The 26,698-nt window shown below is 41.4% G+C and overlaps 1 protein-coding gene across 3 annotated transcripts; it reads left to right on the forward strand.

Moving 5' to 3' along the window:
- Window positions 1-1,705: 1,705 nt before the first annotated feature.
- On the forward strand, window positions 1,706-25,657 carry gpsm1b (G protein signaling modulator 1b). 3 transcript variants are annotated; one of them, XM_053411301.1, is made up of 14 exons: window positions 1,706-2,002; window positions 10,855-11,076; window positions 11,964-12,099; window positions 12,252-12,394; window positions 12,853-12,976; window positions 14,558-14,673; window positions 14,870-15,025; window positions 15,127-15,235; window positions 15,333-15,447; window positions 17,192-17,262; window positions 17,387-17,557; window positions 22,968-23,112; window positions 23,401-23,606; window positions 23,801-25,657. In XM_053411301.1, exons 1-14 carry the CDS (start codon window positions 1,941-1,943, stop codon window positions 23,999-24,001), a joined length of 1,977 nt encoding a protein of 658 aa, XP_053267276.1. In that variant the 5' UTR covers window positions 1,706-1,940; the 3' UTR covers window positions 24,002-25,657. The 3 variants fall into 3 exon arrangements, with proteins under 3 accessions (XP_053267276.1, XP_053267275.1, XP_053267277.1); XM_053411300.1 differs by having other exon boundaries at window positions 1,707-2,002; window positions 22,965-23,112; XM_053411302.1 differs by lacking the exon at window positions 1,706-2,002 and adding an exon at window positions 4,629-7,635 and having other exon boundaries at window positions 22,965-23,112.
- Window positions 25,658-26,698: the final 1,041 nt, after the last annotated feature.

Raw genomic sequence — 26,698 nt, forward strand, 5'->3', positions numbered from 1 at the left:
GTCTTCCATCTCTTTTCTTAGAGCGTATCCTTGTTCAGCTTGCAGTGACAGCAGTAGAGTAAAGATGCACTTTTCCCTCCAGTCTATTACAAAGGAAGGACCTTGTGAGGAGCCTTGTTTCTCTTTTGCTTGTTATGTAACCAACCCTCAGGTAGATGTGGGTGAGTGTCAGCTCGCTGCCTCTCAGGGGGCTGGAGGGAAACGTAACCTGAGGGTGAGATGAACTCTGATAAAACCAGACTAACAACACATTGAGAGCTAAGTGGCTGGTGGGCTGATTCTCACTGGGATGAACCGTTCTGGCAACACATTGAATTCTCGTTTTTAAAGCTCTAAACAATGGTGAACTAAACTAACATGGTCACATACAAGGTTTGTTAGATGATAGATTTATGTTATTTTACCCATAACAGAAATATTACAACTCTATCTATGAACTTGAGTTTTTTTCAGTTTTTTTCCTGAACAGCCAAGTCAGCATTAGTTGCAACAGCTGCAACCCTGGTAAAAAGAGGTATAAACATAATGCCCAAAATGTAATGGTCGTCTATGATGATGTCAAGATTATGTTAAGAACATTGTTAAAAGTGCAATACAAATAAAATATATTACGATTATTATTATAGTTATTATTAGGTTTTGTCAAAACTGAATAACCAGAATATTTTCGTTGGATCGTCCTCAGATGGGACTTCCATCAGACAGTGTGAAGCTCCGGTTAAAACTGTTTTAAAACATGCAAATATACAGAGAGTGAGACGAGATGAGACAGACAATGTGCAAATGAGAGGGAACGTGCTCATCACATATTCACCAAGTATGAAAAACATGTGTCAAACTGCTTCTGACCACATAATATGTCTCACTCAGATTTTCAATAACAACTATGTAACTGCACTAAAATGTATTCAAACCATCCGTAAAAAATAAAACTGCAAAGGCCAATGCACATCTTAAAAAATACAGTGGAAAGGTGCGGAGGAGAAAAAACAGGGTGTGTTTACCTGATAAATTTGTTTACCTGATGAATTTGTTTACCTGATGAAGGGCCACAGGACCGAAAAAAGATGTTAAAGTTTTTCTGCAAGGATAGGAAAGTGTGAAGGGCTCCTCTTCTCTTTATACTATCTGTGCATTGTCAGTATCACATATGCAAAACCTTTACACTATATATATTCTGCATGTTACTTACTATTGTGTTTTTATTGTGTTTCATGCATTTTAATGAGTTGTATATTATCACTGGGCACTTTTGCACTATTCTGATTTGCACTACGCTTCTTCATCCTATCCATCATGTGCCTTAGGGCTGCATACTATGTCGTACTTTGTACTATGTTTGAGTACTTAATATGCTGCGTACTTATATTTTTTCTGTGTACTTATATATTTACACTGGCGATCAGAGAACATTTGAATCATGTCTATGTCCTGACCTGTACATATGGCCCGAATTAACAATAAAGTTTACTTTGACTTATCTTATCCTGTCTTGTCCTATTTTATCTTATCTTAAATGATCTTTTGTTTCGGACTCACAGAGCATCAGACTTGCAGCAGCATGACACCGTGTGTGTGTACATGAAGTGAGTTGATGAAAGTGTAAACACACTTTGGCCTCGTTCGACAACACGCACACACTCCTAAGCAGCGCCCTCTGTCCGTGACGTCACGCAGAGGGGGCGGGGCCTCGTGCTTTTCTGGTGTCTTCAGCCTGACACCTCACTTCCTCACTTCCTGAGCGGCTGCCATCGCTGCTGCTGAGTGAGGGAGAGGAAGAGAGAGGGAAGGAAGGAAGAGAAAGGTGAGGAGGAGGAAGAGGAAGAGACAGAGGGAGACACGCAGCAGAGGAGAAGGAGGAAAGTGGGAGCTGCCGGTGGAGGAAGTCGCCGTGAAGAGGAGGCTCCGCAGCGGGAGCAAGGCAGCTGAGCAGCCGGGCTATGGCTCAGTCGGCTGCTAACGGTGTGGACCAGGATCTGGCCAGTAAGAGGCTGCACTCCAGGTAAGAAGCGGAGGGGGACAGGGGGACAGGGGGACAGGATGACAGGGGGTTGGGGGACAGGGGGACAGGGTGGTGGGTCTGTTAGGTGGAGACACAACAACAGGGAGCGGCTGAATGGGAGGAAAAGAGGAGGGTTAGACCAGCCTGCTCCTGTTCTCGGAAGGAGGAGTCAGGCAGGGGGGGGGGGGGCGGGGGGGTTGACCAGCTCCCTGTGATTTTTATTTTTTTAATATTATGATTAAAGCCCAGGAGCCGGTCACAGCTGCAGCCAGAGCCCGGATCCAAGCCTCATTCCTGGCCCGGGTCATAGAGCTGCTGCGGCTGGAATGTGCCAGACTGAGAGGAGCCTCATAAGATGTGCACGTAGAGGGAAGATACACTGTGTGTGTCTGTGTGTGTCTGTGTGTGTGTTTAAGTGTGTGTGCGTGCGTGTGTGTGTGTGCATGCACAGGTTGGACAACCTTTGACACTGCACATGGCTCCGATTTGATTAAACAGAGCAGTGAACTCAGGATACTCTGAGTCTAAAAGATAAGATAATAGATGAAAAGATAAGATAAGATAATCCTTTCATTAGTCCCACTATTGGGAAATTTACCAGCAGCAAAAGTGCACAGCGACAATATGCACTCATTAAGTAGTATGTACAATGTCAACAGTATATATACAGTGTAAAAGTTTTACACACGTGATACTGACATTGCACGGATTGTATAAACACATTTTATTGCAGCTTCATAGTTCTATTGAAAACCTGAATGAGGCGTATTCGATGCTTGTAGCAGTTGACACATGTTTTTCATACTCTGTGAATATGTGATGACCACGTTCCCTCTCATTTGCACATTGTCTGTCTCATCTTGTCTCACTGTCTGTATATTTGCATGTTTTAAAACAGTTTTAACCTGAGCTTCACACTGTCTGTCGATGGAAGTCCCATCTGAGGACTTATCGGCATTATGTCTACTTGTTATTACCAGGTCTACAACTATTATTATCTACATTTTGTATCATTTACAAACAAATCAAAAGTTTCCCCATAACTTCAGGAATGACAATAAAGCTCAGAATAATCATATTATTCAACCAAATCATATTAATAACCCATAAATGGCAAGTGTCAAAGTCTCACTTTTGAAATGCTAAAATTTACAAGATCAAAAAGGTAAATTTTCTGTTGAGCGACTAATCGGTTGATCGATTTAATCTCATTTAAACTCTAACTGGTTTCCCCCGTCGTTTGCTCATGGGTCACCCTACCAATCATGTCATGTGTTACCTGGCAAATGGTAAAACTTGATGCGTCACTGCTTCTCTCTCTTATCTCTTATAACACTGAGCTTATCAAGGGCATCCACTTTTAAGTTTTCGATCAAGTGTTGTTGAATGAGTCATATCACAGATGGAATATGCAAAAACATTAAGGCAATTGTGTTAAAACTGTAATGTACTTTATTGTAATGTACTTACATATTTAACTGACAAACTTTCAGACCTTACAGACTGTCACTGTCTATTGAGCGGCCCCTTAATGAGCTGCTGGGGCGGGTTTTTAACTGTTGAGCTGCACAGTGACATTCATAAGCCCTGCAAGGTTGTCACGTCCCGGACACTTGCACACAAACACTCTCTCACACAAACACACACACACACACTTGAGCACACACAAAGATAAATACAAAGAGTGCGTCACAGTGCTGCTTACGGTCAGATGGTCGGATCTACCCTGTGTGATCGCGCTCCCTCTATTTTACAAACTGATAAAGTCAATACATGACCTTTTCCACCATGAGGGTTGTGGATATACAGTGGATATAAAACGTCTACACACCCCTGTTAAAATGCAAGGTTTTTGTGATGTAAACAAATGAGACAAAGATAAATCCTGTCTGAACTTTTTCCACCTTTAATGTGACCTTTTACGTGAACAATTCAATTGAAAAAACAAACTGAAGTCTTTTAGAGGGAAAAATACAAATAAAAAACTAAAATAATGTGGTTGCATAAGTGTACACACCCTCTTATAACTGGGGATGTGGCTGTATTCAAAGTTAACCAATCAAATTCAAACTCATGTTAAATAGTAGTCTGTACACACCTACCATCATTTACAGTGATTCTGATTAATCCTAAATAAAGTTCAGCTGTTCTAGTAGGATTTTCCTGACATTCTCTTAGTTGCAACTTACAGCAAGAGCCTTGGTTCGCAGAGAGCTTCCTAAGCATTAAAGGGATCTCATTATTGAAAGGTATCGGTCAGGAGAAGGGTACACAATAATTTCCAAGGTATTAGATATACCACGAAGCTCGTAATTTGACAGATATGGAGCCCTTCTGCAAAGAAGAGTGGGAAAATATTGCCAAGTCAAGATGTGCTATGCTATTAGACTCCTACCCCAAAAGACTGAGTGCTGTAATAAAATCAAAAGGTGCCTCAACAAAGTATTAGGTTAAGGGTGTGCACACTTATGCAACCAAGTTATGGTAAGTTTTATATTTTTTATTTTTCCTCCTAAAAGATTTCAGATTGTTTTTCAACTGAATTGTTCACCTTATAGGTCACATTAAAGGTGGAAAAAGTTTGGACAGGATTTATCTTTGTCTCATTTGTTTACATCACAAAAACCTTGAAATTGAACAGGGGTGTGTAGACTTTTTATATCCACTGTACTTATTACATGTGGGGTCTTTGTCACCAAACAGCTCCTGTAGTCATGTTGGGAGGACGCAACCTATGTGTTGGTCAGGCTCAGTGTGGCTAATGGAAATATTGATCTATCTAAAATACTTTTGTTTTGAAATTTGGTATTATGATTTGGTCGCATGATAAACCCATGGAACATAAATTATATGTGTCTGGGATCATAAAGAGAATCGGGGCTAACTAAGTTCGAACTTTTCGGGGGCCATATTGTCCTTATACATTATATGTCACATTGAAATGGTTCCATATCATTTTAAAGCTCTTATCCATATTTGTCTCAGCAGTATGATATTTTAAAGATTAAAAGCATTCAGAGTGATCACAAAAGTTAAGTTAAGTTGAATTTCAAATATATATCTATATATAGATATATATTTCTAGGTCCACAGTTGATGTTACTGCTCAGTTAATATCACACACTGACAGCAAGTTTGTGAGTTCAAGGAAACAGAATGAAAAAGCAGTTTTACAGCAGAATCAGACAAAAGAAGTAAGCTGGAGAAAGCTCTGGTCGAGCTGGAAGAGACGGGATCTGCAAGAGGAAAAAAACATTCCTAGAGAGTTTCTCTTTGGTTTCTGTGACAACCAGCCGTGGCACTCTGTAATTATGGCTGGATTAGAGCGCAGAGTTTCTTAGCTAAGCCAGGACTCATGGGAACAGAATTTGCAACAGGATCTATAGATCAAATAAAAGCTGCATCAATAAAAACTTAACTGAACTTATCTTATATAGAATTCAAATTCATGTTGTGTTTTCATATATGAGAATTCGCTAGTGCACCATATATTTTAGTTGCCATTATGGATTGTTCTTCTCCATATTCGACAGTAAATGTGAGTCGACATGTACTTGTTAACTTACACTTTCTGAGGTGAATACAAAGGACTGCTTCAAAAAAACTATGCTGACGCACTTTCATTGTGACATGTCGAAACACTGTGGTTTGATGGAGGGCGTGAAAAACCCTCAATTGTCTCCCAAGTATTCAAGCTCAAGTCGCAGAGGTACCCAGTCAAGTAGGGTATTCCAGACATCCTTCTCTCCCCAGCAAGGCTTTCCTGCTCTTCATGGGTAATCTCAAGGTGTTCCCAGGCCAGACGGGATATGTAATCCCTCCAGAGATTTCTGGGTCGACCTCCTGGGTCTTCTCCCAGTTGGGTGTACCTCAACTATCCCCTTTTGCTTGGAAGGAGGAGCGGGTTGACTTTGAGATTCCCCCAAGATGTCTAAGCTCCTCACCCTATCTCTAAGATGGCGAAAACTCTGTCTGGTCCATTTGTGATGGGGTGGAATGACTAACAGTTGCAGTAAATGCATTTTTGCAGAGGCTCAACTATGAAATACAGCTGGAAACATAAACTAGAGACTTATTCTATTCTGATTTTGTGCAGTTCCGGTCATGGGCATGTTATTGCTCGCTGAGACACAGTTTTGATCCCGTATGAATGAATATAGACCTAGAAAAAGGTTGTTTTAGACTGTTTGTGCAAATGCTGATTGTTTGAATATGATTCAACGTCGTTGCACTATCACGGTAAGAAGGGGAACAGAATGGATATGCATTCACGAAGACCAAAGAAAAGGGTGATACAAGGTAGAAGGTGCATTTTGAAATATCGTTCACCTTGTTCTTTTTCCCAGTGACAGGGCTAACCTGAGACTCTGCGTAGTTTGGATCACACACAAACCTCCGTTTCACCTCCGTAACTTCCTCCCTGAAACCTGACCAATACATTACATGTGCTCTCTGCTGCCATGGCAACAGCACTGGGAGACTGAATCTCTGAGACCACAGGCAGGCTATTATGGGATGAGTGTCTCTCAAACAGACCAATTAGAGTGGTAATCAGAGGAGAGAAAAGGCAGACCACACTGCACAGATCCATTCTTCTGCCAACCACAAAGATGAAAAAAATGAAAGGCACTTTGTGAAAACCATCTCTCAAAGACAAATCCCTTGTTGCTCTTTTATTTCTTGTCCTATTTTTTTCTGACAAGTCCGTGAAGGCCTCTGTGTCAGTTTGTTATCCTCGTTCCGCCTGTCGTTTAACCGTCAGCCTAGCCATCAAGCTGTTCTTTTCATTTACCGATTTTTGACCTAGATAAGGGATGATCTATTTGCCTCTGACTTTACAACTGCACAGCTGAAGTTCTTTAACCAAGTGGCCAGGCCTTTTTAAGGCTATACCCATTTCCCACAAACCATGAAAACTCAAGGTTTTACAACTTGGTGGTAGTTAACGTCACCGTCTGCACCTGGACATCTGCTGCCCTTGGTCTGGTAACAACAGCCCCGTAGCTACTTGCCTCAACTCTACCTGAAGACACTGCATTGATATATTTTCAAAGCCTCTGTGTCTACAGTTGACTGAAGTTTTCAGGCTTGTTGTGAGTGAACTATTTCATCTGCTTTTATAGTCTACCTCCATCCTGTATTCCCCCCCCCCCCCGTTTCATTCTGGCTGAGGGTTCTCAGAGCTGTGGAGTCTCCCTCCATAAAAACCCAGACTGCTGCTGTTAAATCCATTTATTTAATACAGAGGACACGACCTTGCACATTTTTATTGACTGTGTTCTACCTTGGTAACCACCTCTGTCCGCCTTTTAAAGAGTGATGTTATTGCCAAAAGATGTTTGGAGTGCCTTTGCCCGAGGGCCTGGATTTGTTTTCCCCCACAACAGCACTCATCACATTGCATCATTTGTTATGATGAAGGCAGTTGGGACATTTCATTTCACCTTTTGGAAACAGAACTTTTTATTTAGGATGTTTATTGCCCTGAAAGAGCCACTGGTTTAAAACTGAGCTGCTGTTGTAGTAGCAGTAGTTCTAAGGCTGATTATATTGTACCAGTGACGAGTGAGAGGGTGTTGGCGTAGAGTGAAATGACGGCAGCTTCTTCTCGTATCTGACCTTTTGTCATTCAGGTATGTTTCCTTTCTAAAATGTCTGTCTTACGTCTTTGTAGGCTGTATTAAATTTTAATGATTTGAACTGTTGGTAGTGTTTCTAATTATCATAATTTATACTCTATCACAATATATTTCTATACCACCATGTAACATTTCATACACATAGGAAGAGAAGGAAGAACTCTGTGTTGGATACTCCCTAGGTGAGTTACACAGGGTCAAACTATGTTTTGAGCTCAATGAGGGTATGCATGGATACTTCCTATGGTGTCAGTCTGTGGTTTCTTGGAGGGGTCTCTGCATTACCTTTGTTTCAAGGAGACCAGAAACCAAAGCACATCAATCATAAAATTAATGATGGCTGAATTCCATTTAGCCGCTTAGTTCCAAGGTCGCGGTAATGACACGGCTCACTGGGACACATGAATAGGACAAAAGCAGTTTTTGTTGATGTTATATTTAGCATATGGGATCTTCCTGTTCATTACAAGTTGAATGTCTGACATGGAAAAAAGTCCTGTCTCTGCTCTGAAGGCTAATTTATGCTGCCATAAACGAGACACATTTGTTTTTAAAACAACATAACCGTCATTGCCCATATATTTCCATGCGTCCTGTACGTTGTGATGGTTGTTAAGCAATGCATCCACCAGAGGGAAGAACATAGTCGAGAGTTTCTAACAAAACAAACATGGTGATGGTGGAGAAGGTTGTGATTATCTCTACCTCTTAGGAATGAGGCTAAAGCGTTGTACATGGCGGTGGTCTGTGAGAAAATTAAATTCTTGTGGATGGTGTATTTCTTCCTTGTGTCTTATGGTTGTCTTGCCGGAACTATCGGCGACACTGCCCCCCACGTTTTTATTGTTGTACAACTCCATTTCTTCTCTTTGGTCCATATCTGGTAACCTTCAAAAGACGTGCACAAACATATGCGAAAACAAACGTGTACAGACAGAGGTCGCCTGTTTCCACATACTTGTCTAAGGGTGTGTCTGAGGGTACTGAGTCATGTGTTTTATTATCTTAATTATATTGTATTGAAAAGAACAGTTTTTTTTAATCTTGTGTAAGTTTTTTTTCCAAATTCAGTTTTTCAGCTGAGAAAATGTCTCAAATATGTTGATTTGAGATTTTAGTTAAAACAATTGATAAACATCAGTACAAGTATAGTGTTTTCCTTCATATCCTCGCATCCCCTTCACTCACAGTCTTATTAGCCCTGCCCGGTGACCTACTGAAGTTTCCGCCGGTGTCAGCAGAGAGTTGGATTAGACTGGGCCGCTCACTGGGCTGTGTGGTCTCCAGCAACAAGTTGCCGCTCACTGGATTAGCGATCCACTCTTTCTGTCTCTCATCCTTCCTCTCTATCTCTCATTGGGGCACTGGTCAAGCTTAGATGAATGACACTGGCTTTGTCGTCACTGGTTTCCCCCCCCTCCTGGTTTTACCCAGTATGATCCCCTATAGTATACCTTCCCTCTTTTAAAGTGGAGCAAGACGAGACCGTGGATTCTGCTGTCACAGTTCAGGGCAGGTTGACGAGGGTCAAATGAGAGAACACTTCTTCTCGGGGGATAAGAACTGAACATCTGATCCTTTTGCATGAAATCCACTTGGATATGTGAAACATGCCCTTCGTAGACTCTTGACCAACATGTTTTTGCTTTGAAAAACATTTGTAACTGGATCTGGTCTTTTGTGGAATTCTCTACAATCCCCTCCTGACTCTCTCGGCTTGTAGAGCGGAGGGTCCAACATTTGGTTTTGTGAAACTTTCTCGAGGACTGGACTTGAAAAGCAGATGTGATTCTTGGCTGTTCTCGGACTGCGTGTAGAGCTTTCAGCTGGAATGTGTCCAGGTTTGCTTCAATGCTGCTGACATTGTAGATTCTACTGGAGTTATTCAGTGGACAATACTGACTTCATATGGACCTGTTTTTGTAGCTGGAAATCCCATCTATATATATCATATCACTCAGTCTCATTGAATTTTAAGTGGTAAGTGTACTACTTGAACGGACTGCAATCTCTGTGTGGAGTTTTTGACGTAGCTCTTGCCTGTAACCCTCATGGCATTTGCGCCCTGCCCTCTGACCGGGGCAGAGATTGCGACATGTCGACTTGTCCACCGGGGACCCCGACCTCAGGCCATGCTAAAGCCTTTACACTTGGAGCTTCAGGTGTATGTGGACAGAGTCCGAACCAAGCAAAAGCCCAGGTACGGCCCAGAACTGTATTCATCTTGTCGCATGGTTTTGCAAACCAAGTGACCAATGGTTACTAATCTTGTAAAATAATAATATTCATTACAATGAATCGCTCTGGTATTAGTGACAGTCCAATTTTTGGCAAGCTGTAAGCCAGAAGTACATTTCATTTTTACATGACTATAGAAAACCAACATTGTTGAGGTGAGCATCGGCTTGCTATTCCTTTTTAATGGTGACTTTTGTAAAAACTGATTAGATCGAGGATAATCCTTGCTTAGCTATACATTCTAGTACCTTATCTGGAATTTGGAGCTGCAACCAGATTGGCTGGTCTTTAGTTTATCCTGGATTATGCAATTAATCAGGGATGTACAGTATACTTTTGGATACAACTCACGGATGAAACCCCTTATTGCACTGGTTGTTACTGCAGTCACTTTGGGACAGATACATCCAATCCAGCTAGATGCATCAATATTTAGATTCATTAATATTTTGTACATGCTACACAATACCACACTTATCTTATAATAAAAATAATTTGATTGCTATAATTTGATTGAAAAGTCCTCAAAAAACAAGGATCTTCTCAATAGACACAAATTTGACATCTCTTTTACCATGTTGGTTTTGTCTTTTATCCAAATCATAGAAGGCATTTACCATATATAGTATAAAATATGACATGACTTTTAGTCCCTTACTCTCAGAAAGTGTTGACAGGCATCATCAGCTTTATACGGAAAGAAAAAAACTGTCTTTATAAAAGCGTCCTGTAAAAGATCAGGCTCATATGAGCAGTAATGAACATTTTTCAAGGTGCTCATCTCAGAGCTTAAACTCAGTTGCTAAGGCAACAGTCCACGGATATGGCTAGACCTTGTTGTCATGGTGATACAGCCAATTTGTGCCTTGGCCTGAGAAAAAGATGAGCTGCCTCAGTACTAAGGGGCCATATCACTGACATCACTGACCACGTTTGTGTGTTAATTATAGTTATGTTTGTTTTTGCAACATTTAGGATGGAGGCCTCTTGCTTGGAGTTGGCCTTGGAAGGAGAGCGACTTTGCAAGGCTGGAGACTTTAAAGGCGGGACAGTGTTCTTCGAGGCAGCCGTTCAGGTCGGCACAGAAGACCTGAAGACCCTCAGTGCCATCTACAGCCAGCTGGGCAATGCTTACTTCTACCTCAAGGAGTATGGCAAAGCCCTGGAGTACCACAGACATGACCTGACCTTGGCCAGGTAAGCTGTGCACCCTTTAATTGAGCCTGACTGGTGTTGAATTTTGGGGGCTGCTGCCAACCCTGCTATTATTAAAGACCAACATTTCGAATACTGATGCATCAGATGAGATATATTCATAAAAAAACAACCAGAAAATCATGTGTAATAGAGGCTTGAGTTTCTATTATTTGATCACCCTCTATAATATTTATCTCTTTTAAGTCCCAGGCTTGAAGGAATGATTATACCCTGTAATATGAAAGTGCTTTTTTGACCAGATTTTATATAGAAAATTATGGATTTTCAGTTTTTGAGTCATCAGCTAAAAAATGAACAAATTTGCTTCAGCAATTAAATTAACAAAAAGTCTTAGTTGTGATCTGATACAATAATCAATGATTAATAATAAGAGATAAATAGAAAGAGAGATTTGCCTTTGCCTGAATTATGTATTTATGACTCTTCTATTTGATATATAGACGTTGTCAGACGTGGAAGAACCAGGTCAATGTCTCCAACAGATTTGATGTAAAGTCTCAAATGCAAAAGGATCATCAGCTGATTTAATTTTGTTTTGATTCAGATGATGAATATTCTAAGAAAAGTGAGGGGACTTTCATACAGTAAGAGTAAACAAGGAGCAGCTGGGTATTAAGCTCATATGAGTAATCTGCTCCCCTGCAGTGAGTGCAGCTGGTGTTTCAGCAGGGAAGTGATTAAAGACCCGGGGGAGATTTATCTTGTTAAGTTATGGTCTCACCAGGGCCACTGGGACCTGGTCCTCGGAAGTGAGCCTCCAATTAAAAATAATGCTACACAGCATCTCTTCTTAATGGCTACTGTTTAACTAAACGACTGTGGTCTTTGTTACCTAACACCCAGTGGGTCTTCGTTTGCTTTCTCAGAACAATAGGAGACAGGATCGGAGAAGGCAAAGCCAGTGGGAACCTCGGGAACACGTTGAAAGTGTTGGGGCGCTACGATGAGGCTGTTGTTTGCTGTCAGAGACATTTGGATATTTCTCAAGAGCAGGGGGATAAGGTAACATGCTGATTTTTTTATTTTGTTTCAATAGCATGTCCTTAAAAGCTCTTCGGACGCACCAATACATTGAGACCTTTTGTATGTTTATCTGCTCCGACCCGACTAACCATAATCTTTCTTTTCCTTATCTCTATATTTTCCGGCTGTAGGTTGGAGAAGCCCGAGCTCTCTACAACATAGGAAATGTGTTTCATGCAAAGGGCAAACAACAGTTATGGGGCTGCACCCAGGAACCGGGGGACCTGCCTGCTGAAGTCAGAGACACACTGCAAAGGGCCACTGGATTTTATGAGTAAGTTAAGTTGACAGTGTGGACAATATGCAGAAAACAGAAAATGGCAGTCGCAGCATAGAAAATTGAGTTTTACTGCATTTTGTGAATTATCACTTAATTAGGCGAGGGTTACTACTTTAACTCTCCTTTAGTGGTTATTCATCTGTTATTCAATACGTCTGTGACTGCCCACCACATCTGGATTTGAGTTTTTCTCTTAATTTAACTGCTGATTTGCTCATGTTTTTACTCTTATTTTGGTACAAGCTTTGGCTGCAGCATTTTCACAATTCCACAACCTAAAATGAGCCCTTCTATTCTCTAACATCTTGCATTTTATATTTGCCATTTAAATCACTTTCCAATGACGGCATGATTATCTAAAGAACAAGTACATTGACTACATATCTTTAAGATCCTAAATGTACTTATCATTTACATTCAGCTACTTAAGTGGTGTGTCCATTCCTCTGCAGGATGAACTTGTGTCTGGTGAAGGAACTTGGAGACAGAGCTGCTCAGGGGAGGGCCTACGGGAACCTGGGAAACACCCACTACCTGCTGGGGAACTTTGTCGAAGCGATCAAGTTCCATCGGCAGGTGAGAAAACCCACACAATAGTCACCAGCATCGTATTCGTGTCAATGCAGCATCCCCATGTGATATATATCTGCCTTGTTAATGAGCCAAAACAGAACGGGGGACCCTGTGTCAGCAGAACAGCACCCTAACTTTTATAGGTGACACAAGGTTGTTCATCCTGCAGCTGTTCAGTGACTTTGTAGATGCTGTGTTATTATCTGCAGCAGATTGTGTATAAAATGGACTTGATCAGAGGGGAATTGTCTTTAGTGCATAGTATTCATCAAAATATAAATAAAAGATAATTGAATCTTAAACTTAATATCACAATGCTGACCAAGTTTATATAAACCTCTTGGCCATGAATGTTTTGAGTGTCGTCCCTGCAGCCTCAGCATCACATATTAATTTGCCTTGTGTCATTCATCAACCTGTCCCCTCTCTTCTTTCACTTCTGTCATATGCAGACCAGAAGTGGTTCCCACTGAATTTAATTAGTGATAACTACCACCAAGCAACAGAAGGTTATGACTTACTCAAATCAGTTTTTGATCAAAGATGGAGGATTGCGTTTGTGATCAAAAGTTGAGTTTTATCCTTTATGACAGACCAAGTCCTAAGTGTTTATCTGATGATGAAGATGAGCAGCATCAGCATTTCATAATGATAATAAAATAACCCCTTTTTATAAAGTTGACTGCTCTCCACTTTACACAGCCCACTTGTGATGAAGCTAAAGTCATATTAAACTGAAAAGGTTTCAGTGACGCAGCAGACTGAATGTATTTGCTCCATGTTGACAAAGCTGGATAAGATTCTACATGCAACATTTTCAGTTCCCAGAGAGAAGGAGGAACTGACCTCTTGTATAGAAAGTGTTAATTCCTTTCATTTCACTGAATCCATTTTTATGCAAACTACATAAGAGAATAACTGTCCTTGTGCTCGCTGCCAGCTATGCAGCGAATGCAAGAACAGGGATAGAGTGTGAATACAACATAGTGTTTCATCAAAATATGTGTCATTTCCTAGTGCTCTGCTAATATAAGATAGCAGGCGCCGCTACCCCTACCATGATTTTCACCCCCCGGGGTTGTAAGTGGATCCTGAGCCATCTCGTGCTGTACCATCACACTGTGTGCAGAGATTGATAGCCCCTGGTAGAAAGGACAAAAAAGGAGGAAATTGGTTTCTGGTGAATCATTGGTAAGACTGACTTCAGGCTTCCCTGCATGTGTTTCCTGTCACTCTGCTTTGTAAACCACTTGTTTGCTCGTGGGAGAAGGCGCTCTCGTTGCCCCATCACAGATCTATCAGTGTGCGACAGAGGAGAGCATACTGCTTCCCTAGCAGAGGGGCTGATTTGATGCACCACTGCTGCAGCAGCACCTCTGCTGATTTAAATGATGTGCTCCGCAGAGCTCACAGCATGAACTTACATAACAGCCTGTGCTTGTACATTGAGTCTACGAATTAGTCTTAAGAAGAGTCAAATGACGTGACTTGGTCGAACTTACCGGTTTTGTTTTTTTGCAGATTTAAGAAACAGAATGGATATATTGTGGTTTGACTTGACCCTCGCTGCTGTGTCGTTCACAGCGATTATCCATTGCCAAAGAATTTGGGGACAAGGCAGCAGAGCGGCGGGCATACAGTAACCTGGGCAATGCCCTGATCTTCCTGGGCCAGTTCAACACAGCCACAGAGTACTACAGGTGAGGGAAGAGGGCAGTGTGACCTCTAGTGGAGGTTGGAGGAAATGCAAAAAAGAAAAAGGGACTGACATTATATTGAACATGAAATATAATTGATTCTGATGCGTTATTTGAACTCTTAAAACACAAGAAATAAAAAGACTTTGAAGACTTCCTTTCATTTCACTCTTTACCATAATTCTTTATTTTTCTTCAGGAAAACTTTGCAGCTGTCCAGGCAGCTGAGGGACCAGGTGATGGAGGCTCAGGCCTGCTACAGCCTGGGAAACACCTACACTCTTCTGCAGGAGTATGAGAAGGCCATAGACTACCACCTGAAACACCTGTATATCGCCCAGGAGCTGACGGACAGGTAGAGTTTGTGTAAACTACATCTAATGCACTCATACACTAACACGCATAAGCGGTGGAATAGTTTTTTGAATGTGTATATGTGTGTTTGTGGTTCAATAGGGTCGGTGAAGGCCGTGCCTGCTGGAGTCTGGGAAATGCATACGTGTCTTTAGCGAACCACAAACAAGCTCTTCACTACGCACGAAAGCACCTGGACATCTCGAAGGAGGTGCGACACAGTATTCGTTAAAAGTTCAAAGTTAAGTCTTCTTGTGTTTGAGCTAGTTAGTTTAATCCTCGTCCCCGTCTTTGTATTTCTCCCTCAGATTGGAGACAGGAATGGGGAACTGACAGCCAGGATGAACGTGGAGCAGCTGATGGAGGTTCTGGGCGTCAATGAGAGCGACCTCTCGCCCTCCAGCTCCGAGTTTGAGATGCAAGGTAACACTTCAAGTTCTTTCTATCTTATTTGTATTTTATAAGTGAGGTGCTGCCAGATCAACTCTGGACAGAGCCAAGCTTTAACTATTCACAGTCATAATGCTAAGCTAGTGGGCAGTAGCTCCATATTTTAAGGATAGCCGTAAGAGTGGTATTAATATCCTAATTGAACTCTCTGCCAAACCGAGCATCTCTCTCAAAATGTGGAACTTTTCCTTTTAAACAGGAGTGTATACATATGAATATAATAAATCACAGAGAGTTTGATTTAAGAGAAACTTAAAAAATCTTTGTCATGTACACCTAGTGAATGCTATAAATGGAATGACTTAATACCACTTATTTAGTTTGTCATTGAGACTTTGCAATACTGTTCCCACTAATTTAAGTTGTTCAGATAATGAGATAATGAGATATGCAGACGTTCAGTTTAATTTACATGTATCAGTGTGAAGGTCCCTGTTCTTAAGTTGTATTAATTATAACTATTGTACAATTGAATTAAATAAGATTAGAATTAGCAGTTTAATCATGGTACAGTACAAATTATGTTTAGACCCTTATATGGGCATAATGTAAACTTGAATCTGTTCACAATCAGCATTAAAGGTTCCAACAATTTACTTTAGATTGAATTCTGTGATGACCTTTGTGGTTGTGTTTCTCCTTGTGACTTATTCAGCTGTAGATGTTTGCCCAATGAAAAATGTTCAGTCAAACAAGGAAACAAAAGAATCACATGCCGCTCTTACTCTGAAGGTGGAATTACCCATACACTCAGCCACTGTTGTCCTCTGCGTCAGTGTTTCATGTGACTTGATTTCTTAACCCCCATGAAAGCGAGTTACTCAGTTTCCTTAATCATAACGTGTGTGTGTGTGTGTGTGTGTGTGTGTGTGTGTGTGTGTGTGTGTGTGTGTGTGTGTGTGTGTGTGTGTGTGTGTGTGTGTGTGTGTGTGTGTGTGTGTGTGTGTGTGTGTGTGTGTGTGTGTGTGTGTGTGTGAGACAAAACAATGGCCAATGGCTAAATAAACTTAAAATGATTGACAATAATTGTCATTTTAAAACTATAGAGGATAAATAGTCATTTTAGATTCTGATCTATTGAACTCTGTATTTGGTGTGTTGTCTTGATTACTGAGAATACTGTTCGTATTCATAACTATAGGTCATGGAGGGCTGACATAAAGTGAGACTGACCTTTTGACTCTGTGTCACAGTGGACTCATTCAAAACACAAGGGGTTTTCACATTTTCAAAGCAACATAGAGACACATCCTACTTTCAACTATTCATCCCCAAATAAAGCAGATTATTATAAATCTACCTCAAGCGATCCACTCACTCACATAATTGAGAGAACTTGCACAATATAAGCATGGAGGAGCTGAACGGTCTTTATCTTTGCAGTCAGCTTGGCTTTTGTGTGATGTTTGCTTTCATGAACCCTGCTCCAGGCAGAAACTCACACCCATGGCTCACATTTCCCTCCCTGGTGCAAAGCTGGCAAACAGACTCTTATTCAGATTGTTTGCTCGCTTGTCTCCCTAAACCTCACAGTCTGCGTGCACGTCACGGGACCACTACTGACATTACAGACCACTGCAGAAAAAAAGGGAACAAACAAAGAGCCCCTTGCATGCTTGAATCAGCAAGTGGAATAATTTTAGAATAAACTCTATGACAGATTCTAAAGCTGTGCGATATTAAAACGTTTAATTACCCATCTATTTTTTTTCAATAGGAGCGAGACCCAAATTCACCAAGAGAAACAGCATGGACAGTGTAGAGCTGTGGAAGTACTCGTCAGACAAGGTGATTCCTCTGCCTCACATTTCAGTCCGGAGCGAGCTGTGTTTGTGTATTGTGTGATCCCCGCACCGCTCCACCAAACCGCCCTCGACCCCTCACGGAAAACAATGTGTCCTTTTTACTGCAGAACGGTGAGAACCACGACTTGGAGGGTATACCCAGGAGATCCAAGAGTCAGCTGTCACAGCCCGGCAAAAGGAAAGGCTACCCCGACAGTCAGTCGTCGGACGAAAGGCCGTGGTTCGACTCTCCGCTAGACTCTGACGACATCACTGTGCAAGTTCCGCCTCCAGTGCCAGTGAGTGGCTGTTCATGTTTTTACTGCGATGCATTGCAACGCTCTCATTCTCCGGTTGCTCTGATTCCCCCACCCCCACACAATCTTTATGCTAAGTTAAGCTAACCCACTTCTCACTGTAACTTCATATTAATCTAATTTGGGCTTTAGCGTTGTAGTTATTACATTTTATAAGCATAGTACAAGATCCACATTAACATGGATGATCGCCTCCTTGTGGCCAGCTGCGGTATAGGTCATAAACCCTACCGGGTTAGCCGATGGGACATGGACCAAAGTCAAAGTACGCGTTGACATTTCTTTTCTCAAAGATTGTTTCTGTAAATTTTTCTGGTAAGTTTGGTTTAAATCAGTTATTCGATGCTGTAACGATGGAGTGAAACTGACTTGGTTGAGCGCATGTATCTGTGGGACCTCGCCAACGAGATGGTAGCGTTTGTGGACAGTGGGAGGAAGTGGAGACGTGTCATCCCTCTTCATATACACCCATCTAATGAGCTATTGCCTATTATTTCAGATACACGGCACAGTGTTATTTGCTTATGACTGAAAAACACTCCACAAGCTCTGATTAAATTAAATCACGGGCCTCAAATATGAAGCAGCGCACCAACATCTGCAACAATAATAATTCATTTTAAATCGAACATATTCCAGCCATTTATCCTTCTGCCATGAGAGCCCACCTGAGAAAATACAGGAGATGGTATCGAGGGGATCTGACACGCTGACTGCTGAATTCCCTTTTCCACTTTCTCTGTTCTTCGTCCCCTCTCTGACTCGTCTTCAGGGCTTCTGCATTGAAGAAATTGCGAGGAAAAAAATCTGACATTAGAGTTTAAATTGGAACCGTTTCCTTTAATTTCCCATGAGCTTGTGTAAGATGTGGGCTATGTAGGTATCTTATTAAAAGCCCAACGGTGATCCATTCGCTGTGAACTAGATTCTTAATGAAGATGTGGTTTCACAGCTGTTATATCCCTGTATTCAGCGTTGCCCACAGCATCTTATGGCTGTTTCTGTGACAAAGCTAATTGTTGTAATCAGGAGGCTGACGTCCTAGAAGAGAGAGAGAACATTACTGGGCTGCATGATGATAGTTCATCACGGGGGACACAGGGGAAATTGAAGTATACCCTTTTTTTATCTGCCAATTTTCTAAAAGCAGCTGTGGGTCTGTGAACTTTGGCTGCTCTTCCCTGAAGCTATAAGTCAGAGAAATCCACCTTGGGATGACATCAAGATTTACTGTATCCTAATATAAATAGATGTAATCAAATTATATTTTTTCAAATAAATGGTAAACCAACTTTGTGGAGCCATCAAATGAGGATTAGGTTTGATCATGATTAAGTTAGGTTCACATTCTAGCATTTTTATTTTTTATTTACTTTATGTTGTCAAGTTTTGTCAACTTAAAAGTGAAGTTAGCTTGTTTTTTCCTAAGCCTCTGTTCCATTGGTTAAAAAACCACTAACACACTAATGTCTGGCTTTTGTCTGCTGTGGGAATGGAGACAATCACCGTTCGGTCCCTGGTCAAATTAGTTTTTTATCGGCTCTGGCTTCAATCAGCAGTGATGGAAACATGACACCTGGATGAAAATGCTAATTTCTTCTTTATCTTGGCAGTCTAGACTTTGTAGAATCCAACGATCTGACTAGCCTAGATTTGAAATGTTGTTTTTTTACATCTTGAGAGGAACAAACAACAGCGATTTCTTTTTATTTTCTTTCTTCTCTCTATCGTGCAAGATGCAACACTGGCAAGACAGCGGGGTGCTTTTCAATTCCAGACACATTTGTGATGTTGAACACGGCTCACGGGGGGAAAAAAGGCAAAGTCCTCCACTGGCATTGGGAAAAGAGGGGGTTTTATAAAACCTATATTTACCCGTTTATCTTTATGTTAAAGAGGTTACAGTTTTAGATTTCAGGAAAACGAGTGACTTAGATAAATAAAGGAAGCCCTACAAAGAGTGTTTGAATCACAAGACAATTTTTTTATTTCAAGGAATTGACATTTTAAGCAAGGACAATATTGCAAATTAAATTATACAATCTAATAACTTAAAAATGATCTTTGAATAAAGCTAGAAATACACAGAGGAGGCAAAAAATGTCTTATGACTTCCGTTGTCATCCATGATGGCATCACCTCACAGGACTGTAGCTGTGAAACACATACACACACATACACCCAGCAACATTTCTTCTGTCACTGTCTTCCTGTCTCTTTTCGCTCTCTCATCATCACGTGTTCCTCTCCCCCTTGTTCTCTCCCTGTGGCCTACTTGATTAATTGGACAATGCAGAAAAAAGGGAAGTGAGTTGATCTGCATGGAGGCCGGTGGGGGGGGGGGGGGGACAAGGACACAACTGCTATAAGTCACACCTGATCCAAATAAATAAAAACCACAGCATCGCCTTTTCAATGCGGCGCCACTGTCTCTTGCCGGCGGCCGATGCTGGCGTGCAGTTCACTCATCGATGGAGCCGTCTTTTCACCCCAGTTCTCCCCTTCGCCCACCACCAGCAGCTCTCCCTCTCTCCTGATAATTTGACCTTGATCACAGAACCGCCAACCTCCCCACAGGGTCCAGCCCCCCCCCCCCACCCCCTCTCATTTGCTTCCCATAATGAGTTGTTTTCCCACAGTGAACGGGACGGGACAAAAATGGCCTGCACTAGAGCCGCAGAGAGAGAGAGAGAGAGAGAGAGAGGGGAGAGGAGGAGTGAGGGGATGGTAGAGATTAAAAAGAAGGATGAAATAGAGGGATAGACAAGGAGAGGAAATTGGAGGGAGGGAGTTGAGTACAGCAGGAGAGCAAAGAGAGAGAGAGAGAGAGAGAGAGAGAGAGAGAGAGAGAGAGAGAGAGAGAGAGAGAGAGAGAGAGGAGAGAGAGAGAGAGAGAGAGAGAGAGAGAGAGAGATGAGAGAGAGAGAGAGAGAGAGAGGAGAGAGAGAGAGAGAGAGGAGAGAGAGAGATGTAAAGTGGTGGGAGACAGTAGGGGGAGACAGGGGGAGTGTGAGGCGAGGTGTGTGTGTTTGCGGACCGAGCGAGGGGGAGAAAGAGAGCTCAGAGAGAAATGAGAGAGAGAGAGCAAGTCGGAAAGATAGAGGACAAAGACAAAGTGCCGCTGGTAAGATGATTCAATTATGTTTTACAGCTTGAATAACAAGACGGTGCAAAGGACACCGGGGGTTACCAACTTTTCTCCCGAAGACGTTTGACACTGTGGAGTAACAGTGTGTTGCGTCGAGAGGTAGCTCACTGTTTTAATAAGTAAAATATATGTTGAACCATGGTGGGATTTTTTTCGAATAGAAAGCGTAGCCGTGGAGAAGCAGAGATTCTGCTGCCTGATAACCGGAGTCTGCTGACAGATTTTGCTCCAGGCAAAGTGGTTTTCAATTTATCAACCAGTCGCCATTAAATCTTCTTTTGTTTTGGTCGTACACATTTGAACACACTTTAAGGAGTTAATATAGCCTCATTGTTATCGGGGTCAGTTTGTTGAGGCGTGGTCGGGAGGGACGGTATCGTCCGAAAGTCTTTATTAATGAGGACCAGCCTGTCACGACCTCTGCTGCTTCTGTTCAACTCTGCAAAACAGTGTCGTGGGTTTGTTTGTTATCACTGATGTTTTGTGGAATATGTGGAGCTAAAGAGTCATCTGTTTCAAAACAATGGAACTATATTCATAACATTTCACTGTCAACCATCCTGTGTTACTGGGGCATAACTAATAGTTTAAAATAATCTGGAGGGAATCTAAGAAGTTGATTCTATTGTTATTTGTTAGTTATTGATTGTAAGACTTTTCTTTTAATTCTAGCAAATTATGCATTATTGTAACTGATTGAAAAAAAAATTAAAATATTTTATGGAATATTTTTCAAATGTTCTGGCCACAGCTTTTCTTCTGTTGTCAACGGCTTATGTTCCAGATTTGAGGATATTCCAGTTTTTGCACTGCAGTTTTCCAGAGACTAAACCTGGTCCTTGGAACAGACCTCAGGGATTTTTAAGAGAAGCTTTTGACATTATAATTCAACCTGCTGTTGTATTATTGACCAGTATTTAATTCAAGATTTTTATATTGTATTGTTTTCTGATCTCTGTTGGCAGTTTTGTCCGTCGGCATCACAAGACCTGACCACCTGATTGCCAGAATACCTGGTCGAACATAATTTTTTTTTAAATAAACTTTTCTAGCTCAGTGTTTTGAATCCAAATCGTTGTTGATAAATGAATTGTCCCCTTCAGTTGCAAAGCTGCAACACAATAATTTGGACCGTGACAGTGGGTGAGAGCATCACTAACACAAAGTGGACTTTAATTACTTGGCTTGACAGTGATTGAATAATTGATCAGCTGATCATTAATTAGAGTTACACGCACATTACTGGCTCTGCCAACTTATCTGAAGACTACAGCTGGAGTTTAACAACTTCGCTGCTCATGTGTGGAAGTTAAAGCTAAAGGAAGCATTTCATGTTGTATTGTCCAAAAAAATTCCAACTAAATATAAATATTTACTATTTTATACTACTTATTATTAGTTACATAAAATTAAATGTGAAAAATGTAACTTGCAGTCAAGATAAGAACAACAAACATTATATTCACTATAAACAGAAGGTATGAGGGGTGATTTAAAAGATGACATATACTTCGTTCATTTAAGTTCCTCAGGCAGGATGCTCGACAGCTGCAGAGCTCTGACGGAAAACACACACAATGTTCAATCATATTAAGTTTTTGCTTATCAACATGCATGACCTCAAAAAGCAGCTACAGATATATCTCTTGGTATTTTCCAGGTTACCTCCACTTTTTTAACATACATGTAAATGGGTTGTGGTGATATTGTCCCAGCTTCCGTATCTAGGTCATGGTAGTCTCACCAGGAAGAACAATCCCCTCGTGAGTTAATCACCTCCACACAAGCTGGCCGTCTTCATGATCCTCATTATGCAACTCGTAATGGAATTGAGTTTAATGATTTCACCTGCGGATCATGTTTCTTGGATAAAGGCACAGTTTTGACATAACTAAGTCATCCAGGAAAAATTTGGTGAACCACATTCTTATTTTCTTATAAACCAAGTCAGTTGGGATTGGCTCCGGCTGCAGAGTGAAGCACACACAAGTGTCACTTCTTAGCTTTTCTGCACCAAATTCTTCACACTCACAGATATCAGTCAAGATCAATCTATGAGAAATCAATGGAGATGTTAAGTGTAAAGTAAGTGAAAGGAAATCCTGGATCTGGATACCAAGTTTCATGGTAATTCGTTCAGTAGTTTTTGTGCAACCTGCTAACCAACCGGAGGTGATGACAGGGTTTCAAGATGGTCGCAAAGACGGCTCTGCTCACCTGATGTTTTTGATTTCCTCCTAGAAGTTGGGCCGTGACCCCTCCGATGAAGACTGCTTCTTTGACCTCCTCAGCAAGTTCCAGAGCAGCCGCATGGACGACCAGCGCTGCCACCTTGATGAGGCACAGAACGGCGAGGATGCTGCGAACGCCGTGCTGAACGACATGATAGGTCAGTGGAGCTTTAAGTTTAGTTTAACACTTAGAATTAATTTAGAATTTTAGTTACGTGAATTGCACCATTTTGAAATTCCTGTGATCTCCGATTTAAAGCCTTGAGTTTGGAATTTTGGCCGCTCCCAATTTAGTATTTTGAAACCAGAAGTAGGTATATTGGGAGGAGCGGGGGGGGGGGGCTGACTGAGAGTTTAGGGAAACTACATGACGTCCTACATCTGCGCCCTTTACCCATTGGAATGTTCTAGCTGTCAATCACACAGTATCCTCCCTCTCCTATTAGATCCTGCATTCACCACCTCCCCCCAGACTGAGGAGCTGTTCGATTTGATCGCCAGCTCCCAGAGCCGCCGCCTCGACGACCAGCGGGTAAATGTTGGTAACCTCCCGGGCCTGAGGATTACCCACAACAACCTGGGACACCTGGTGGGCGAGGGAGACCACCAAGAGCCCAGCGACGACTTCTTCAACATGCTTATCAAGTGCCAGGTGAGAACACCACTCGCAAATGAGAAGAACTCAAGTTATTGATCCTCCTATATTCTTTATTATTAGCTATATAGACTTTGGAGAAGGTTGTAGTGGAAACAGTGGGTCTTAAGTTGAAGTCGAACATGGACTCTGTAGTGTTATGTCAAATTTTTCACTCGGCTCCCTAAATGTATTGATCTTTCTGCCCACAGTCCTCCAGGATTGATGACCAGCGATGCTCCGCGCCAGAAGCCGGCCCCCACGCACCCACGGTGCCCGACGAAGACTTCTTCAGTCTGATCCAGAGGGTGCAGGCCAAGCGGATGGACGAGCAGCGCGTCCACCTGCCCTCAGAGGACCAGGACGACCCGGAGTCCCCTGATCCGGAGCCGCCTGGCGGGTTTGCCAGCTAGGACTCGGTGAATAACACTATACAACTCTATGTCGAAGAAAGTAAAAAAATTATAAAAATAAAAGCGGAAGAAAAAACGCGAAGAAGGACAAGCCGACATTCGACACCCAAGGCTGAACTAACAAGTTTTTTTTTTTAACAACAAGACAAAATTCCATGTGCAATAGGCGGTAACCTATGAAATGTTGCTCCGTGTGTTATGCTCTAAATGTGTGTAAATATAAGCAGAGCAGAGGAAACGATGCGAGGTGGTTGAGGGATGAACACAACACAAGGTTAAGTTTGAAATGTGCAAATGTGTCTTCAATCTAATGCCTTAATCAGCATTCTTCAGACTCACGATTGTATTCACTGGTGTCAGCTGTGGTTCTTAGAAGCACATGACGGACATGCAGTATCTTATCAAGTCGTGGAAATCACACAGGTTCAGCTGAGTGGAGTTTAGGGAAATGTGAGGAAAAAATGTAGATTTGCACTGAAACATGAGGATTTCTAACAAATTGTGTCAATTCAGTCCCTCAGATCGATGCTGCTTTTATCATTTCATTTGTGCGGTTCCCAGTGCTCCCAGAGAAATAGTGTTAATTGAGCAGTAACAGTATTAAACTTGGCCTCCCAGTGTTAAAACAAACTGTTTCTGTCAGCGTGAACGGGATCGATAAGCGACATTTCACTTCCGCCAACAAAGTCAAGACGGACTCGATTAAGATCCACATCACTGTTCATGATGTGAATTCATGCATTTTTTTTTTTTTTAAATGCATCAGCCTCTTCACACAGTATGCAGTAACCAAGGTTACTGGCCAAATTATTAAAAGAAGCTGCTTATTTCATAGATTTTAAGATTTAGAGTTGTGCGATAATTCAACGTCCGGTTCGTATCTCGAAAAAAAGTCCAAACTGTTCTGAACATCTGATAACAGACTACTTACTTACTGCCATTGTTATTATTTTCATCTTTAACTAACATAGAAACAAAAGCTGATGCAAAAGGTGGGTGCTAATGCCATGAACATTATTGAGTTCTCGTTTGTGGTGCTGGCACAGTGCCCCTCTCTGGTCTGAATGTTGTATTACTTCTGTTGAGCTACAGAGTGTTGGGGAAGAAGGACATTTCCTTTCCTGAATGTTTGCAGGGCCGCACTTTAACGCAAATATTCTGCTCCAGGTACGACAACTGTGAAAACTTTCATCTGGTTTCAGCTGCAAGGTTTGTAAACTTCTACCTTGTAACTTAGTAACATAGGCAAAATGAGGTAGTCAATTTTCCTTTCTATCCATTTGTTGTTATGAAAGCAAGTGATGTAAAAACTGCATAAAATTTTTAAAAATTTATGTACAGAGCAAAACAAGTTAAATCTTTTTACCCAGAATTAGTGCTTACCTCATTTTTGTACCTCAATCCTTTTAGGGTTGCTGAGTTCTGAACCAGAATGCATCATTTGATTCACCTCTCTTTGATAAACCACACATTGGGAGATACATTTAATATGTCCTCCTTTCTGTTTTTTGTGAATTAACATTTTTAGAAAGTACTCGGTACGCTTCTGTTTGTCTCTGCCATAATTTGTATATATAAATATATTTTGTATTTATGTTCCTTTTCGAGGACGTGAATATGTCCTTTCATGCTTTTAATAAAATGTTACAGATGTTTTGTTGGTCTCTGTTTTTGTGAAGTTGGTCAAAGGTCAAGGCCACCGTGACCTCACAAATCCCATTTTTGCTTTGTGAACATGATATCTCAAGTTTGCCTCCTCAAATTTTGACCAGTTGTCACTTGCACCCTAGATTACATTTCAGTGGTTGAAGGTCATGGTGACCTAATATGAGACTGGATAAGAAATGTAAGTGGGCTGACACTGGACTGGTCAATGGAGGCGTACAACTTCTGGGCAAAGATTTGGGCCCGAGCACCTAAAAGTGTGAAGGCCCTATTGCTTTTCGTTTTATTGTCAGGAAAGTGAATCACATTTTTGACGGCTTGAACATACTCGAAAAAACTCACCAAACTCTGAATCGTCAGGCCTGATGAAAATGTACATATTCTGGGGTGATGCAAAATGACCTAACTGCACCCCCTAAAACGCAGCACTTCCGTCTGGTTAAACCGATCTTCACAACATTTGGTACACAAATATTATGATCGGACGGAAATAAATTACCGGGGCACAAATTTTATTAACGCAATTTTATTGTCGGCAATTTTAGATTTTTATCTGTTTTACACGTGTATTTTAATAAACTCCTTTAATCAGATTAACATGGATTTCGGTGAGTGTCATCTTGACTCCTTTGAGATGAAAACTAAGTCAAATTGTGAGTTTTCCTCACACTGTGTGACCGTGGCTTTGCGTCAAAGTTTGATGATTCGCCCAAAAATTGGGATTTATTATAACTCCTCTGTGCAATGTCCAATCTGCATCAAACCTCTGTCACATGATCAGTGTACTTGCCTGCACAGGTCCATATGTCAATATTATCTCAGAGTCATAGCGCCATCTACTTAGTTGTCATGAAACAGGAAGTATTTTTGAACACTGTGCATTGGCAAATAAGCACCAACATTTTCAGTCCCAGCTTATTTTTCCTATCAATCAGTCCAATAAGTATATACTATTATATTTTAAGTTTTATTTAGTTAGCAACGGGAAGCTAGCCAGAAAAGAAGCTAGCTAGCTAACAGCTAGTTAGTACT

This window comes from Pleuronectes platessa, chromosome 19 (genome assembly GCF_947347685.1).
Source record: "Pleuronectes platessa chromosome 19, fPlePla1.1, whole genome shotgun sequence".
In the NCBI taxonomy this organism is placed as follows: domain Eukaryota; kingdom Metazoa; phylum Chordata; class Actinopteri; order Pleuronectiformes; family Pleuronectidae; genus Pleuronectes; species Pleuronectes platessa.